Source organism: Bufo gargarizans, chromosome 2 (assembly GCF_014858855.1).
Source record: "Bufo gargarizans isolate SCDJY-AF-19 chromosome 2, ASM1485885v1, whole genome shotgun sequence".
Taxonomy (NCBI): domain Eukaryota; kingdom Metazoa; phylum Chordata; class Amphibia; order Anura; family Bufonidae; genus Bufo; species Bufo gargarizans.
In genome coordinates, this window is record NC_058081.1 from 339,477,410 (window position 1) to 339,494,565 (window position 17,156).

Sequence of the window (17,156 nt, forward strand, 5' to 3'; positions counted from 1 at the left end):
GGCACAAATCTTCAGAAATGGGTTTTCTGGGACTTAACTATTGATGACCTATCCATAAATATCAGATTGGCCTGGGACACTTAGTGATCAAGGTGTTTTTCAGGAGATGCAGGGCTGGAACAAGACACTGGAACTGTTAGATTACCGCAGCTCAGGCCCCATTCTTGTATCTGCTTCTGCGCCTCCAGCTCCATACATTTACTGAGTTAGTCCCAGTGGCCGAGGCTCCTGCCATCAGCTGATCGGTGGACCCCTACCGATCTAATATTGATGACCTATCCTAAGGTCATCAATATTAAAATCCTGGAAAACCCTTTATCTATCGGATGGTTATGCAAATAATAATTCTTTTTTTAATTGTTTTATTTGGTTTGCAAAAACGACAGCAAATATTACACGTTTTAGATATTTTATCATAATTGCAATTCTGGCTAAACTATTTGAGATTTCCAAAGGATAAATGGAGTTTAGAAAACTAATTTTTAAATAGTCAAACTAGGAAGGGTGTCCTTTATTCAGGATCAGTATCTATTACAGTGAAGAGCAGCTGAAAAGAGCGTACATAACTTTAGAGAAGCCATTTTTATTCAGCCCAATACACCTTAATAACAAGGCTGATAAAAAAAAAAGCATTGAAAAAAGAATATAGTATACAACACTGTAGGTTTCAGAGTATTTATCTAGAGCTGTTTCTAGAATTATAGAGCCATAGGTTGTGTTCACACATTGTAGTTTTGGAATACAATTTCCCTTTCCTTTATGATCCACCCCTGCTTTTAGCTACAAAATTGGACAAAGTAGTGAAAACCGCTCTGCTAGAACATTCAATAGATAAAATGTGGCTGGTAGATTCAGTCAATATATTCAGTGAATATACAGTCACGCAGTGTCACCTTGTGGTGATATTTTGAAGTGACATCTCTAAGTATGGAGCAACTAAATAAACTGCACGCATGCTGGAGTTAGGCCTGTGCACATTTATATACAAAAACAATTAAAGATTTGTTACTAAAAGAACAACAATAATTACATTGCAATTAAAGGGATTTTCTGGACTGATGATATTAATGACCTATCCTTAGGATAGGTAGATAAAAAGAGAGTTTCACAGCAGCATGTCCGGTGTGACTTTTTATTTGGGGACCACACCAGTGCACACACCAAAATACACGACGTTTCGGCTACGCAGTAGCCTTTCTCAAGTATACTGGTACTAAATTTAACACACATATAAATACTATAATAGGCCCCCCTTGTGATAATAAACAGCCAATAGATGATAAAATCATCTTAGCTACCAATAGCAATGTTGCTTCAAAAGGTCAAAAATACCTGTTATTCAGTATGCAATCACTAACTTTGTCCCTGTATTTGCCATGCCTGTCGGCGTCTTCACGGTCCTACCGTGCATGTCTGTGATGTCATCACGTCCATAGGTAGGCGGTACGCCGTCACCAGTATCAGCAAAATGGCCGGTCTCCTCCTATAACCAGCGCCGCATGTGAACCAATATGCAACGCCATCTATGGTCACATGTCAAGCACGTCATAAGTCATGTGATTATCACATGACACACCGAAGGTCCCAGAGGCGCAGGCAGGAAATAACAGTAGATCGAATACACAATCAGTGGCAATATATTCTAAAAACAGCATCTGAAAAAAACGGCATCATATATCCAATATATCCTTATGTCCGATGTGTATTTAAAGCAGATTATTGAACTAAACAGGTCCATGTAATCGCCAACTGGATGCATATATAGACAAGAACACCTAGCATTACTTAACAACAGGTATTACTGGCAAGTATGATGCCAGAGAAATGCATCAATGACACAAGATCAACTAATACCAAAAAGAGCAGATGATCATATAGATAACGTGCTGATAAATATTCCTATTATATAAGTAAAAATGTGAAACAATTATATAAAAAATACCCAATAAAAGCATAATATACTGAATTGGACCTATGTAATCAAAAAGGATCTTCTATCTGTCTACATTGTTTGCATTAAACTCAATATTCAACCCATGGGGTTGTAGAGCCTGTAAAGTAAAAATCCATTTTAGCTCTTTTTTCTTTAGTATACGTTCCCTGTCACCTCCTCTTTTTGGAATTGGCACAGAATCGATGACCCTGGAATCTCAGTTGGCTGACAGAGTGTCCACAGTCAGCAAAATGTTTGGCCACTGGTTTGTCTACCATTTTTTCCCTTATCGTACTTTTGTGTTTGTTGATACGCTCTCTGATCTCCATGGTCGTCTCCCCCACATAAATTAAACTGCAGGCACAGACGATCATGTAGATGACAAACTTGGAACGACATGTATAGTACTCCCTGATGTTATATTTTTTTCCACTATATGGGTGAACAAAGGTGTTCCCTTTCAACATATTTCCGCAATTACAACAACCCAAACAAGGGAAATTACCTGTCTTCCTGGGTTTCAAATATGTCGGACCTACTTTATTAACTTCACCTATGTCGGTCTTGATAAGCTTATCATGCAAATTAACTCCACGTTTGTATGCCATCAGTGGCGGTTTATCAAATTCACAAACTGAAGGAAGACCACTGTGCAAGATATGCCAGTCCTTTCTCAGGATCTGTGCAATATCTGCACTGTGGTGGCCAAAGGTAGAGACAAACGGGATTCTTCCCGTATACCTACTCCTAGATGTACGGTGGACAGCCTGTCAGCCAAGGAGATCCAGGCCCTCGACCTGCGCAACAACCTGTATGGATATTTTCTCTTAGCAAATTTATTGCACATCTCATCAATCCGACTGGAAAATACATCATCATCTGACACCACTCTTCTCACACGCAGCATCTGGCTCCAAGGTAAGGAGTCCAGCATGCGGCAGTGGATGGTTACTATCGTATCTTAAAAGATTGTTCCTGTCACTAGGCTTCTTGTATAGGTCAGTTTTTAATTTGCAACCCTCCAGGTATACCCTGACATCAATAAACTGTAGCTCCTCTGGGGAGGAAGTCACAGTAAATTGAAGTCCGGGTACCCCATTGTTGAGGTGTTGATGAAAGTCATTCAGACTATCCATGGAACCACTCCAAATCATAAAAATGTTGTCGATGTAGCGCCACCAGCACAGGACCCACCGGTCATAAACCGACGCATATACCATTTTGTCCTCGACCTCCGCCATAAACATGTTGGCATAAGTTGGCGCCACATTGGACCCCATGGCCACACCGCATGACTGTTGGTAAAAGGTGTTGCCAAAGAGGAAGTAGTTCCTCTTAAGGATCAATTCTAGGAGATCGAGAACAAACCGACGCGCATCACTGGTGAGTCCTGTGCCGGCCAGGGCCACATCGATGACACTTAATCCATAATCGTGCATAATGGATGTGTACAAGGACACTACATCAAAACTTACCAGATAAAAATGAGTGGGTAAATCAATCTCACTAAGTTTACTCCAAAAATGACCGGTATCCATGACATAGGAGGGAGCCGAGGACGCATGGACACGGAGTAGTCTATCTAAAAAAATGGCTATATTGCTGAAAATTGATTTCCTGCCCGACACTATTGGAATGGTCTGCCTGGAGGATCTATCAACCGTTTATGTATTTTCAGGAGAACATAGATCAGCGGAGTGATGGGAAAAGGAATCTTGAGAAACTGACATAAGTCTGAATCAATAATACCCTGCGCTAGGGCTGTGTCAACAATTTTAGCCACCCCTCCCGCAATTTCCCATTTGGGGTCATGTTGTAATTTCACATAAACCTATTTAGACTGCCTAACATCACTCAGCTGTCCATGTATCTCCCGAACATAACTATCCGTGTCCATGATCACCACGGCTCCCCCCTTGTCGGCGGGTTTGATAGTGATGTCCTTATTAGAAGTCAACACCTTAAGAGCCTGTCTCTCTTTATGTGATAAATTAGAGCCACAATGCTGCTGTTGATTACATTCCTGCAATTGTCTGATATGCTTAGTGACAATTTGAATGTACGATTCCACATGAAACTGCTCTTGTTGCTCAGCTCGAAATTAGCCAAGGACAATTCAGCAGTTTCATTACTTATCAAAAAGTAGGTCATCATCAATATAATATTATTCTAGTGGCACCCCTACCGATCAGCTGTAACCTGCAGATGCCAGGGCTGGAACTACCACTAACAATGGATCATAAAGCACATCTCTGCTCGAAGGTAACAGTGGCTGCAGGTAACAGCTAATCATGGGAGGTGCTAGGAGTCCTGTTCCCACTGATTAGAGATTGATGACCTATCCTCAGGATAGGTCATCCAGATTATTAACCTGGAAACGTCTCTTAAAACTGATTTACAAAATTAGTAAGAAGAATATCAAACTGCACCGCTGGATACAGGATGCATACTATACCTAGTCCTTAGGCTAGTTAAAGCTGATTAATAGGGTTGTCTGTTAGCACAGTGGTTAACGCTTCATCGGCAATATCAGTATGAATCCAGCATGCATTATAATCCTTGAATATATTTTCTAAATCAAGCTGTGTCCTGCTGCCCAGGTTTTAATTCTTGCTCATATATGTTATGTATATGATAATATGCATATGATATATTATTGCACATTGTATCATTGCATATCTGTTTGTATTGGTTGCTTTATTATGAATTGATAATTAACTTGATACATATTTCTCTGCTTTTCTTTTCTCATTCTTACCTGTGCTGCATTGTGTGTCTATATTCTTCTTCTTCCATCACTTGATTTCAGGTCCGAGTTCTGCTTTTTTGCTTCATGACAACTTGTTCTCCACAGCATCTGTGCTGAATCAGAAACATGTGATTGCAAGTGAGTGATCTAAAAGTGCAGCTGCCATAAGGGTGGGATCTTCTGTAAGGCCTGATTCACACGACCATGCATGGTCTATGTGTCGGCCACATCTCCTGGACCGACCGTGGCTGCCCTCATCAGCATTGACTGCATGATACTGAATTATGATACAATCAATTCCTATCTGATTGGAGTCTGTTGTACCGTACTCACATCATCTTGAGTGAAGTGTCTAATATCAACCAATATTAGCTTTTATTGCAACATCAAACACATAAAACATGATGGCACACTTTACTATTGTGGCTACACCTGAATTCTGGCAAAATTATATTGGTATTATATGCTACATAGTTTTATTGGATGCTGCTAGGAGGTATTATATGCTACATAGTGTTATCGGATGCTGCTGGGAGGTATTATATGCTACATAGTGTTATCGGATGCTGCTGGGAGGTATTATATGCTACATAGTGTTATCGGATGCTGCTAGGAGGTATAATACGCTACATAGTGTTATCGGATGCTGCTGGGAGGTATTATATGCTACATAGTGTTATCGGATGCTGCTGGGAGGTATTATACGCTATATAGTGTTATCGGAAGCTGCTAGGAGGTATTATATGCTACATAGTGTTATCGATGCTGCTAGGAGGTATTATACGCTACATAGTGTTATCGGATGCTGCTGGGAGAAATTATATGCTACATAGTGGTATCGGATGCTGCTGGGAGGTGTTATATGCTACATAGTGTTATCGGATGCTGCTGGGAGGTATTATACGCTACATAGTGTTATCGGATGCTGCTGGGAGAAATTATATGCTACATAGTGGTATCGGATGCTGCTGGGAGGTGTTATATGCTACATAGTGTTATCGGATGCTGCTGGGAGGTATTATACGCTACATAGTGTTATCGGATGCTGCTGGGAGGTATTATATGCTACATAGTGGTATCGGATGCTGCTGGGAGGTATTATATGCTACATAGTGTTATCGGATGCTGCTGGGAGAAATTATATGCTACATAGTGTTATCGGATGCTGCTGGGAGGTATTATATGCTACATAGTGTTATCGGATGCTGCTGGGAGGTATTATATGCTACATAGTGTTATTGGATGCTGCTGGGAGGTATTATATGCTACATAGTGGTATCGGATGCTGCTGGGAGGTATTATATGCTGCACATAGTGTTATCAGATGCTGCTGGTAGGTATTATATGCTACATAGTGTTATCGGATGCTGCTAGGAGGTATAATACGCTACAAATAGTGTTATCAGATGCTGCTGGGAGGTATTATATGCTACATAGTGTTATTGGATGCTGCTGGGAGGTATTATATGCTACATAGTGTTATCGGATGCTGCTGAGAGGTATTATATGCTACATAGTGTTATCGGATGCTGCTGGGAGATATTATATGCTACATAGTGTTATCTGGTGCTGCTGGGAGGTATTATATGCTACATAGTGTTATCGGATGCTGCTGGGAGGTATTATATGCTACACATAGTGTTATCGGATGCTGCTGGGAGGTATTATATGCTACATAGTGTTATCGGAGGCTGCTGGGAGGTATTATATGCTACATAGTGGTATTGGATACTGCTGGGAGGTATTATATGCTACATAGTGGTATTGGATACTGCTGGGAGGTATTATATGCTACATAGTGTTATTGGATGCTGCTGGGAGGTATTATATGCTACATAGTGGTATCGGATGCTGCTGGGAGGTATTATATGCTGCACATAGTGTTATCGCTGGTAGGTATTATATGCTACATAGTGTTATCGGATGCTGCTAGGAGGTATAATACGCTACAAATAGTGTTATCAGATGCTGCTGGGAGGTATTATATGCTACATAGTGTTATCGGATGCTGCTGGGAGATATTATATGCTACATAGTGTTATCGGATGCTGCTGGGAGGTATTATATGCTACACATAGTGTTATCGGATGCTGCTGGGAGGTATTATATGCTACGTAGTGTTATCGGAGGCTGCTGGGAGGTATTATATGCTACATAGTGGTATTGGATACTGCTGGGAGGTATTATATGCTACATAGTGGTATTGGATACTGCTGGGAGGTATTATATGCTACACATGGTGCCAGATTTACCATGACTCTGACAGCTCACTCCACTTTAACATATGGCTAAAGTCAGTTTTAGCCAAGTCAGATTTATGATCGGCCCTTTAAGACTGTAATAAATGTGGTTTGACGGTAGCAGTTTATCCGTCAGTAAGCAGCTTTACAAAAGTCGCCCATCTTTACGAAAAATTTGCACGTTTTATGAAAAAGTCGCATGTTCTATTAAAAAGTCTCAAAAGATAAGCATGGTCCTCACTGGAGTGAAATTGCGACTTTTTAAATAGTCCCAATAGTAAATCTGTCTAGAGATTCATTTACATAAGAAAACACGCCCACTTTCAGAAAACTGGAGAGCATAGTGCAGAGCAGAAAATTTGTGTGCAGTTTTAGCGTTTGGGACTTTTTTGGGGACTTTTTCACTCCATTATTCTGACCTGAGCTAATGATAAATCTAGCCCATAGTGTTATCGGATGCTGCTGGGAGGTATTTGAAATGAGCAAAGCCTAAAAAAATTCTGTGGGCAGCCCATATATTTGACCATTTTGAGACCCCTGATCTACATGTACAGTATAAAATGTTTCTGCTAGGTTATGCTCATGACTCAATTTACAGGTTTTAGCTAGAAACACAATGCACCACCTGCTGTGTGACCTGTTGTATTGTAGGCACTTTTGGTAATTGCAGAGAGTCACAAGATTGGGATATTGTGTTGAAATTAGTTTGGTCATGTGTTGAGATAAATGAACAGTTACGTGTGGACACATCTGTTACAGCTGGTATTCGGCTGCACATATTGTTAGGGCCCATTCACAGGGCATCTTTTGCCAGCAGAATTTCGGTGCCGACACCCGCGCCCAGATTTTTTCTGCGGCCGTGTGGTTTCTGTCTCCCATTACAGCAGTAGCCACGCTGAGAACTGACATGTACCCTCTTGAAACTCTCACTCCGCAATCTTCAGCGCAGCATCCCATTGAAATGAATGGGAGACAGAAACCACATAGCTGCTGGTAAAATTTCAGCGCGGGTGTTTGTGACAAAATTACGTTGGCATAAAACACATGGTGCATGGGCCCTAGGTTTCTCCATAGTGCTATATATGAGCATGAAATCATTTCCACATTTAGAATGAGTATTTCCAATAAAAACTTTTTATTAGGGAATTATGATGCACGCCAAAAAAGTGTAACTTTAAATGAAGAGATATAATATTTTCTATATTTTCTAATATTTTCAATTTCTATTAAGTTTATAGCAACTGAATATTATCAAGTTACTAAAGCCTGTTGTAGTCACTTTATTACTATAACAGAAAGAAAAAAAAACATTTTTATGTCACATTAAAATTGTGTTTACCATATTCTTCTGGAAAATCAACAACATTTTTTATTTCTATTTCTTCAGTACAATGTTAATAAAAATCTCAGCTGCCTGTTGTCACCACTAGGGGTCCTATCTGTATGAAGCGCCTATTCAGGTCAATAGAAGCAATACAGAACTGTATACACATTAGCCTCCTAATGCTAACAGACGGCAGACAAGAGATGTGAAGTAGCACAATGTACTAAAGAAAAGAAACATCATAGCCATATTAGGTTTATCAGGAAAACATAAATGTCAATATATATATTGATTACATTATTACAAATTATGTCAATTGTTATTGCTTTTCTCTTTTGTTTTAGTCCCATGGTTTCCAAAAACCATTCAAGACCTTGACAAGTTTGCAAATCAGATCTTGAGCTATGGAGCGGAACTTGAAGCAGATCATCCTGTAAGAATGCGTTCCTATTTCTTTATTATAGTCACTGCTATTTGTTTTAATGTCCTGTCTCAGAGTGAGTGACGTGAAATTATTTAGGCAGATATTACAAGCACTAGTCTTTTATAGAATTGAGAAAAATATTTCTGAATTTGTCATTAATTTTTAAAAAAATTCTGATTCTAACAAACTTGAATTTTTTTAGATTTGTTTTAGCCGAATCAAAGAGAGAAAAACACTGCCAGCCAATGCGTAATGTTCCCCTGGGATAGAGACATGCAAATCTATTTTCTTCTAAATGGAAAGAGTACTGTGCACCAACAGGTGTAAAATAACTATCCAAAATCAATGCTCAGCCTTTTAAACAGGCCTTAAAGGACACCCCACTAAATGGATTTTTTTATAATCCCTATCGATATTGCAATACCTTATATTATTAATAATTTTCGTTGAGTAGATTTTGCAAAAAACTTACTTTTATGATATGCTAATTACCTGTCTACCAGCAAGTAGGGCGTCTACTTGCTGGTAGCAGCCGCAGAAAACCGCCCCCTCCTCTTGTTGATTGACAGGGCCAGCCGCGATCTCCTCCTCCGGCCGGCCCTGTCAGCATTTCAAAAATCGCGCACCTGTGTATATTCGGCGCAGGCGCTCTGAGATAAGGAGGCTCGCCTCCTCAGCACTCCCTCAGTGCGCCTGCGCTGATGACGTCTTCTCTTTCGGTGATGTCATCGGCGCAGGCGCACTGAGGGAGTGCTGAGGAGGCGAGCCTCCTTATCTCACAGTGCCTGCGCCGAATCAACACAGGAGCCCGATTTTTGAAATGCTGACAGGGCCGGCCAGAGGAGGAGATCGCAGCTGGCCCGGTCAATCAACAAGGGGAGGGGGCGGTTTTCTGCAGCTGCTACCAGCAAGTAGACGCCCTACTTGCTGGTAGAAAGGTAATCAGCATATCATAAAAGTACGTTTTTTGCAAAATCTACTGAACGAAAATATCGCAGGATAGGGATTATAAAAAAAAAATCTGATTAGTGGGGTGACAGAAGCCCTTTAAGGCCTGTTTAAAAGGCTGAGCATTGATTTTGGATAGTTATTTTACACCTGTCGGCAATAACATAAGGTATAGCAATATCGCAGGATAGGGATTATAAGTACACACAAAAAAAAAATCTGTTTAGTGGGGTGACAGAAGCCCTTTAACCGCCTCTGGACCGCCTAACGCAGGATCGCATATACGAGTCATCTCGCGAGACGCGAGATTACGCTCACAGCCGGCCCGCGCATGCGCATCGCGGGCCGGCAAAAGTTCGAGGGGGGTTACATCATACATCATCACCCTGCTAGCCAATGATGATCGCTGGCATGCTGATGATTTAAAAAAAAACTAATCACAGGCCATTTAACACTTTATATTTATAAATATAAGGTGTTAAATGGCTGCTGTGCTCCTCTGCTGATTCTTTTCGTTGGTTGGTCTCAGCAGAGGAGCACAGTTCACAGTGAGTACACTGAAGACACAACACTTAGCCCCCAGATCACCCCCCATCACCCCCAATTAACCCCTTGATCGCCCCTGTCAATCACCTAGTGAAAGGGAAAAAAGTGATCAGTGTAAACTGTCACTTTTTTTTTTCACTGGTATTGACTGTTAGGTTTTAGGATAGTTTAGGCCCCTTGGTTAGGTAGTTAGCAATCGGTTAGAGCCCAGCCCACCGCACCGCAGTCACTGATTCGCTGATTAGCGTATCGCTAATCAGCATTTGTACTTTTATAGTATCTGGAAGTGATCAAAACTGATCACGGTCAGATCTATAATAGTACTAGTGTCACTTTAGTTCGCCCTCCACCCAAAACGCAGTGTTTGCCCAATCAGGCCTGATCGGTCGCCCACACGTGCGTTCACCCACGCCCGCCCCGCCGCAGTGACAAGCGCTGCGGCGATAAAAAAAATCAGTTTTGATATTTTTTATCAATCGCAGAAGCCTCCGGTACTTCGCTAGCCTCCCATTTGTAAGACAGGCTTGCTTTTTTTCTTGGGTAGTCTCAGGGAATACCCCCTAAATTTTGTAGTCCAAATGTCAAACAAGGGGTATTCTTCTGAAGAGGCCTACAGGATTCTGACCCAGTCGGATGGACGAATCCAGCGGGTCAGAATATGAACCTGTAGAAAGCAGTGGCAGACTGACCCAAAGTTCGGACGAGGAGGTTGAGTTCCCTGATACCAACAGGCGTACCCCGTGTTGCTAGACCACAGGTTGCGCAGGATCCGCTTCAAGGGCAGCGCTGTCGGATTATGTGGTGAGGCATACACCAGCAGCGCAGCCCACCCTGGACCTAGTACCAGCACTGCCGTACAACATGGTGAAGTGGCGAGGACCAGAAGGGCAGTTGAAGCTGGTACGGTGGCACGTGCAATAGTTACCCTGTCGCAGCTACCGCACAGACAGGCCCGTAGACCCCCTAGAGTCCCTGAGGTGTTGGCAAACCCTGATTGGCAGTCCCCAACTTCAGCCGCACCATTAGTTCCCCCTTTCACCGTCCAGTCTGGAGTTCGGGTTGAGACAGCTCAGATCGGTTCAGCCCTGGGATTTTTTGAGCTGTTCTTGACTGCGGAGCTCTTGGACATAGTCGTGGCAGAAACAAATCAGTATGCCACTCAATTTATAGCCGCCAACCCGGGAAGCTATTATGCCCAGCCTTCCCGATGGAAACCCGTCCAAGTTTCCGAATATTTTTTTTTTCTGGGCCTTCTCCTCAACATGGGTCTAACCAAAAAGCATGAATTGCGGTCATATTGGTCCACGAACCCAATTCATCACATGCCCATGTTCTCTGCTGCCATGTACAGGGCACGATTTGAGGCCATCCTGCGTTTCCTGCACTTTAGCGATAACATCACCTCCCGTCCCAGAGGCCACCCAGCTTTTGACTGGCTCCACAAAATTCGGCCCCTCATAGACCACTTCAACAACAAATTTGCTGATTTGTATACCCCTGAGCAAAACATCTGTGTAGACGAGTCCCTTATACATTTTACCGGGCGCCTTGGCTTCAAACAATACATCCCAAGCAAGCGCGCCCGGTATGGGATCAAATTGTATAAGCTCTGTGAAAGGGCCACAGGCTATACCCACAAATTTCGGATCTATGAGGGTAAAGATCAGACCCTGGAGCCTGTTGGTTGCCCTGACTACCTGGGGAGCAGTGGGAAGACAGTCTGGGACTTGGTGTCACCCTTATTTGGCAAGGGGTACCATCTTTATGTGGACAATTTCTACACAAGTGTGCCCCTCTTCAGGCATTTGTTCCTAGAACAGATTGGCTGCTGTGGCACCGCGTGACCTAGTCGCTGGGGCTTCCCCAAACGGCTCGTTACCACCCGTCTTGCAAGGGGGGAGAGGGCTGCCTTGTGTAATGAAGAACTGTTTGCGGTAAAATGGAGAGACAAGCGTGACGTTTACATGCTCTCCTCCATTCACGCAGACATGACAATACAAATTGAACGAGCAACCAGTGTCATTGGAAAGCCTCTCTGTGTCCACGACTATAATTCGCTCATGGGAAGGGTGGACTTCAGTGACCAGATGTTGGCTCCCTATTTAGTTTCCCGACGCACCAGACGCTGGTTTAAGAAGGTGTCTGTATATTTAATTCAATTGGCTGCCTATAATAGTTTTGTTCTCTACAGTAAGGCTGGGAGAACAGGATCCTTCCTTAAATTTCAGGAAGAGATCATCGAGAACCTCCTGTATCCAGGAGGTTCCGTGGCCCTATCCACTAGTGTAGTGAGCCGTCTACACGAGCGACATTTCCCCAATGTCGTTGCTGGTACCTCAACCCAACCGTCACCCCGAAAAAGATGTTGTGTCTGTAGCAGGAGTGGAATAAGGCGTGACACCCGCTATTTCTGTCCTGACTGCCCTGACCACCCTGCCCTATGCTTTGGGGAGTGTTTCCGGAAGTACCACACACAGGTACACTTAGCATAGGGATTGCATCTCACAGGACAGGCACACAGGGCTATTAGGGCCCATTCACACAGAGCTGCTGCAAACCTCTCCTTTCACCTGGGACAAAGTGCATAATGTACTTTACCACATCTTTGGGCGATTTGCGCTTTGCACATTGTCCCATGGGGAAGGAGAGGTTTGTCCTATAAAGGTAAAAAAAAAAAAACACCAGTAAGCAAAAAAGTTAACGTTCTGTTCAAAAAGTTAAATAAAGTTTATATGTTCCGTTCAAATGTTATTATAAAAGTTAATAAATTTATTGCCTTGCGGCCTGTTTCTTTTTCTTTTTTGTTTTGTTTTTTTTACCTTCCAGGTGGACCAACCGATCGACTAGCTGCAGCACTGATGTGCATTCTGACAGAAGCATTGCGCTGCTGTCAGATTACACAAAAGTCGGTGTATGCGGCGCTGCAAGACGAGATTTCTCCTCTGCAGTAAAAGATACGTTTGCCGAGGCATATGAGCTGAGGAGGCGGCGGTGTTCATATGCTTTGGCAAACACTTTGTATATATAAAAAAAATAAAAAAAAATCCCGGCAATGATTTATTCATCCACATCGATTGATGTGAATGGAGAAATCGGGTTTGCCAGGGCATACGAGCTAAGTGGGTATGGATGTTGGGCGGAGCTCCTATGTCCTGGCAGACGCCTTTCCCCTCCTTTTTTTTTTTTGGGCAGAGATTTTTTTCATCCACATTGATCGATGCGAATGAAGAAATCTGTGCCGTTCATTTTTTCTTTCAGCCCAGAGGCTGAACGGAAAAAATAAATCTCATTACCTGTATGCTCAATATAAGGAGAATAGCAGAAACTCCTAATGCTGGCCATACAGTGTAATGATTGCGGAGACCCTCAAATGCCAGGGCAGTACAAACACCCCACAAATGACCCCATTTTGGAAAGAAGACACCCCAAGGTATTCGCTGATGGGCATATTGAGTCCATGAAAGAGTTAAATTTTTGTCCCAAGTTAGCGGAAACTGGAGACTTTGTGAGAAAAAAAAAATAAACAATTCCGCTAACTTGTGCCCAAAAAAAAAAATCTATGAACTCGCCATGCCCCTCATTGAATACCTTGGGGTGTCTGCTTTCCAAAATGGGGTCACATGTGGGGTATATATACTGCCTTGGCTTTTTAGGGGCCCTAAAGCGTGAGAAGAAGTCTGGGATCCAAATGTCTAAAAATGCCCTCCTAAAAGGAATTTGGGCCCCTTTGCGCATCTAGGCTGCAAAAAAGTGTCACACATGTGGTATTGCCGTACTCAGGAGAAGTTTGGGAATGTGTTTTGGGGTGTCATTTTACATATACCCATGCTGGGTGAGATAAATATCTTGGTTAAATGCCAACTTTTTATAAAAAAAAGGGAAAAGTGTTTTTTTGCGAGAGATATTTCTCTCACCCAGCATGGGTATATGTAAAAAGACACCCCAAAACACATTGTCCTACTTCTTCTGAGTACGGCAATACCACATGTGTGACACTTTTTTGTAGCCTAGGTGGGCAAATGGGCCCACATTCCAAAGTGCACCTTTCGGATTTCACAGGGCATTTTTTACAGATTTTGATTTCAAACTACTTCTCACGCATTAGGGCCCCTAAAATGCCAGGGCAGTATAACTACCCCACAAGTGACCCCATTTTGGAAAGAAGACACCCCAAGGTATTCCGTGAGGGGCATGGCGAGTTCCAAAAATTTTTTATTATATTGTCACAAGTTAGCGGAAAATGATGATTTTTTTTTCTTACAAAGTCTCATATTCCACTAACTTGTGACAAAAAATAAAAACTTCCATGAACTCACTATGCCCATCACGAAATACCTTGGGGTGTCTTCTTTCCAAAATGGGGTCACTTGTGGGGTAGTTATACTGCCCTAGGCATTTTAGGGGCCCAAATGCGTGCGAAGTAGTTTGAAATCAAAATCTGTAAAAAATGGCCTGTGAAATCCGAAAGATGCTCTTTGAAATGTGGGCCCCTTTGCCCACCTAGGCTGCAAAAAAGTGTCACACATGTGGTATTGCCGTACTCAGGAGAAGTTGGGAAATGTGTTTTGGGGTGTCATTTTACATATACCCATGCTGGGTGAGATAAATATCTCGGCAAAAGACAACTTTTCCCATTTTTTTATACAAAGTTGGCATTTGACTGAGATATTTATCTCACCCAGCATGGGTATATGTAAAATGACACCCCAAAACACATTCCCCAACTTCTCCTGAGTACGGCGATACCACACGTGTGACACTTTTTTGCAGCCTAGGAAGGGTAAGTGACCTCTGTAGCCAGAGACAGTGCGGGACGCCGCACTCAGGCACAGAGCTCCCCTTCCCTCCACAGCTTGGCATATGAAATACAAATAACAGTTACATATTATCTAAAGCTTTGAATTGTAGCTATATGTACATGCCTGCTGCTTTATCCCGGGCTGTGCGGCGACTGACATCTACAATATATTATACAAACAGAGCCATCATCCTCTGCTCAGCGTTCTTTTACCTCCATAAAGGACTACCTTATCATACAAGATATCTTTTATTCAATTTTATATTTTAAACAGTGGCCACCATCATATGAAAAACTGTTTATGAAAGACTTTATTTTCCAGACTTTCTTCCAGACTTTTTTCCAGATATTTTACAGGGTATTCATTACCCAGTGGTGATCACTCACTACTCATATTTTCTACTAAAATATTATCTTTTTAATTATATTTCTATTTTTTATTTCTATTATTTTTCATTTTTTATTCTTTATCTCTATATTTATAAATTTTTATACTTCCACCCATCTTACTTTACAAACCACGAGAACTATAAATAAATTATTTGATTGTACCCAGATTATGTGATGCCCGTTGCCCTATTGCGGACCGAATTTGCAGATCCGCAATACACGGGCACTGTTCCGTGGCCATTCCACATCATGGATGCGGACCCATTCAATTCAATGGGAGCACAAATCCGGAGACGCGGAACGGAAGAACGGAACGGAACACTACGGAAGCACTATGGAGTGCGTTCTGGGATTCCGTTCCGTGCTTCCGCACCACAAAAAGGTAGAACTTGCTCTATCTTTTTGCGGAACAGAAGGATCGCAGACCTATTCAAGTAAATGGCCCATGTGCCTGCCCCACGGACAGTGCCCGTGCATTGCGGTCCACAGTACGGGCACGGGCTTCACACGTTCGTGTGAATGAGCCCTAATGCTGTGAGATCCTGTCAGAGGAGCAGAAACCAGAAAGGGACATCTCGCTGACACATCTTCGAGTTTATTGCATTCAACTCGCTTATGTGTGTCCGGTCTTAAAGACATACTTGCAAAATATTACATACAGTGCTACAGAACAGGGTAATACGGTGCCACATACTGATTACATCTATTGACGTCTCCTGTGATGTAGATGTTCTCTTTCCTCCTATTCTCCATTCAGACCAGACCGCCATGATAAATTTTTTTAGCCTTCTCTTGTCTCTGCAGAGTTTGACGACAATCAGATATCTTATTTTCCTACTATTTGACCATCCTCCCACCTTCTGAACACCCCATCCTGTGACCCCTGTGCTCCCCATTACTATACTGCAGAAACAGTCCCCCTGAAAAAATATTAGTACCACACAGATAGTGACTCCTTCAATATTTATTGGCACACGGTACCCTAAAAAGTAACTGTGCCGAGTAAATAGTGTCCCTGACACTAATAGTGTAAACATAATTGTCCCCTGAAATAAATGCGCTAAGCTAGTGCCCCCCACAGTAATAGAGCACCCCAATGTCTCCAATAGAAATAATTAGCAGTTAGTGTTATAGGGGTTGTCTCACTTTAGCAAATACATATCATTTATCGTGTAGAGAAAGTTAATACAAGGCACTTACTAATGTATTGTGATTGTCCATATTGCATCCTTTGCTATCTGGATTCACTTATCCATCACATTATACACTGCTCGTTTCCATGGTTACGGCCACCCTGCAATCCATCACTGGTGGTTGTATTGCACACTATAGGAGAAAGCAGTAGCCTATATGTGATCCCACGGTACCGGCCACCAGAGAGGCCTTTGCTTTTTCATATGGTGTACAAGCACGACCACCAGTGATGGATTCCAGGGTGGTTGTAACCGTGGAAACAATTAATCAAGCCAGCAAAGGAAGCAATATGAATAAAAATAATACATTAGTAAGTGCCTTGTATTAACTTGTTCTACATGATAAATGCCACTTGCTAAAATAGGACAACCACTGTAACAATGTCCCCAATAGTAATAATGCCCCCATAGTGCCCCTACTAGTAATCATATTACCCATAGTCCTCCAGTAGTAATAATTCTCCTAATTATGTGTACCTGTAGAAAAATGCAGTACAAAATCCCCCCTTATAACATGTGCCAGTACAAAAAAATTGTCACTTATAATATGCGCCAGCACATAAAATACCCCTATAATGTACACCATTGCAAAGAATACCCCCTTATAATGT

The 17,156-nt window shown here is 42.2% G+C and overlaps 1 protein-coding gene across 1 annotated transcript in view; it reads left to right on the plus strand.

Moving 5' to 3' along the window:
* The window catches only part of PAH (phenylalanine hydroxylase), a 98,119-nt gene that overhangs the window by 49,898 nt on the left and 31,065 nt on the right, over positions 1–17,156 (plus strand). Inside the window, exon 4 of the mRNA XM_044280595.1 lies at positions 8,591–8,679. Coding sequence (XP_044136530.1) covers positions 8,591–8,679 — 89 coding nt within the window. The remainder of the gene's footprint in view (positions 1–8,590; positions 8,680–17,156) is intronic.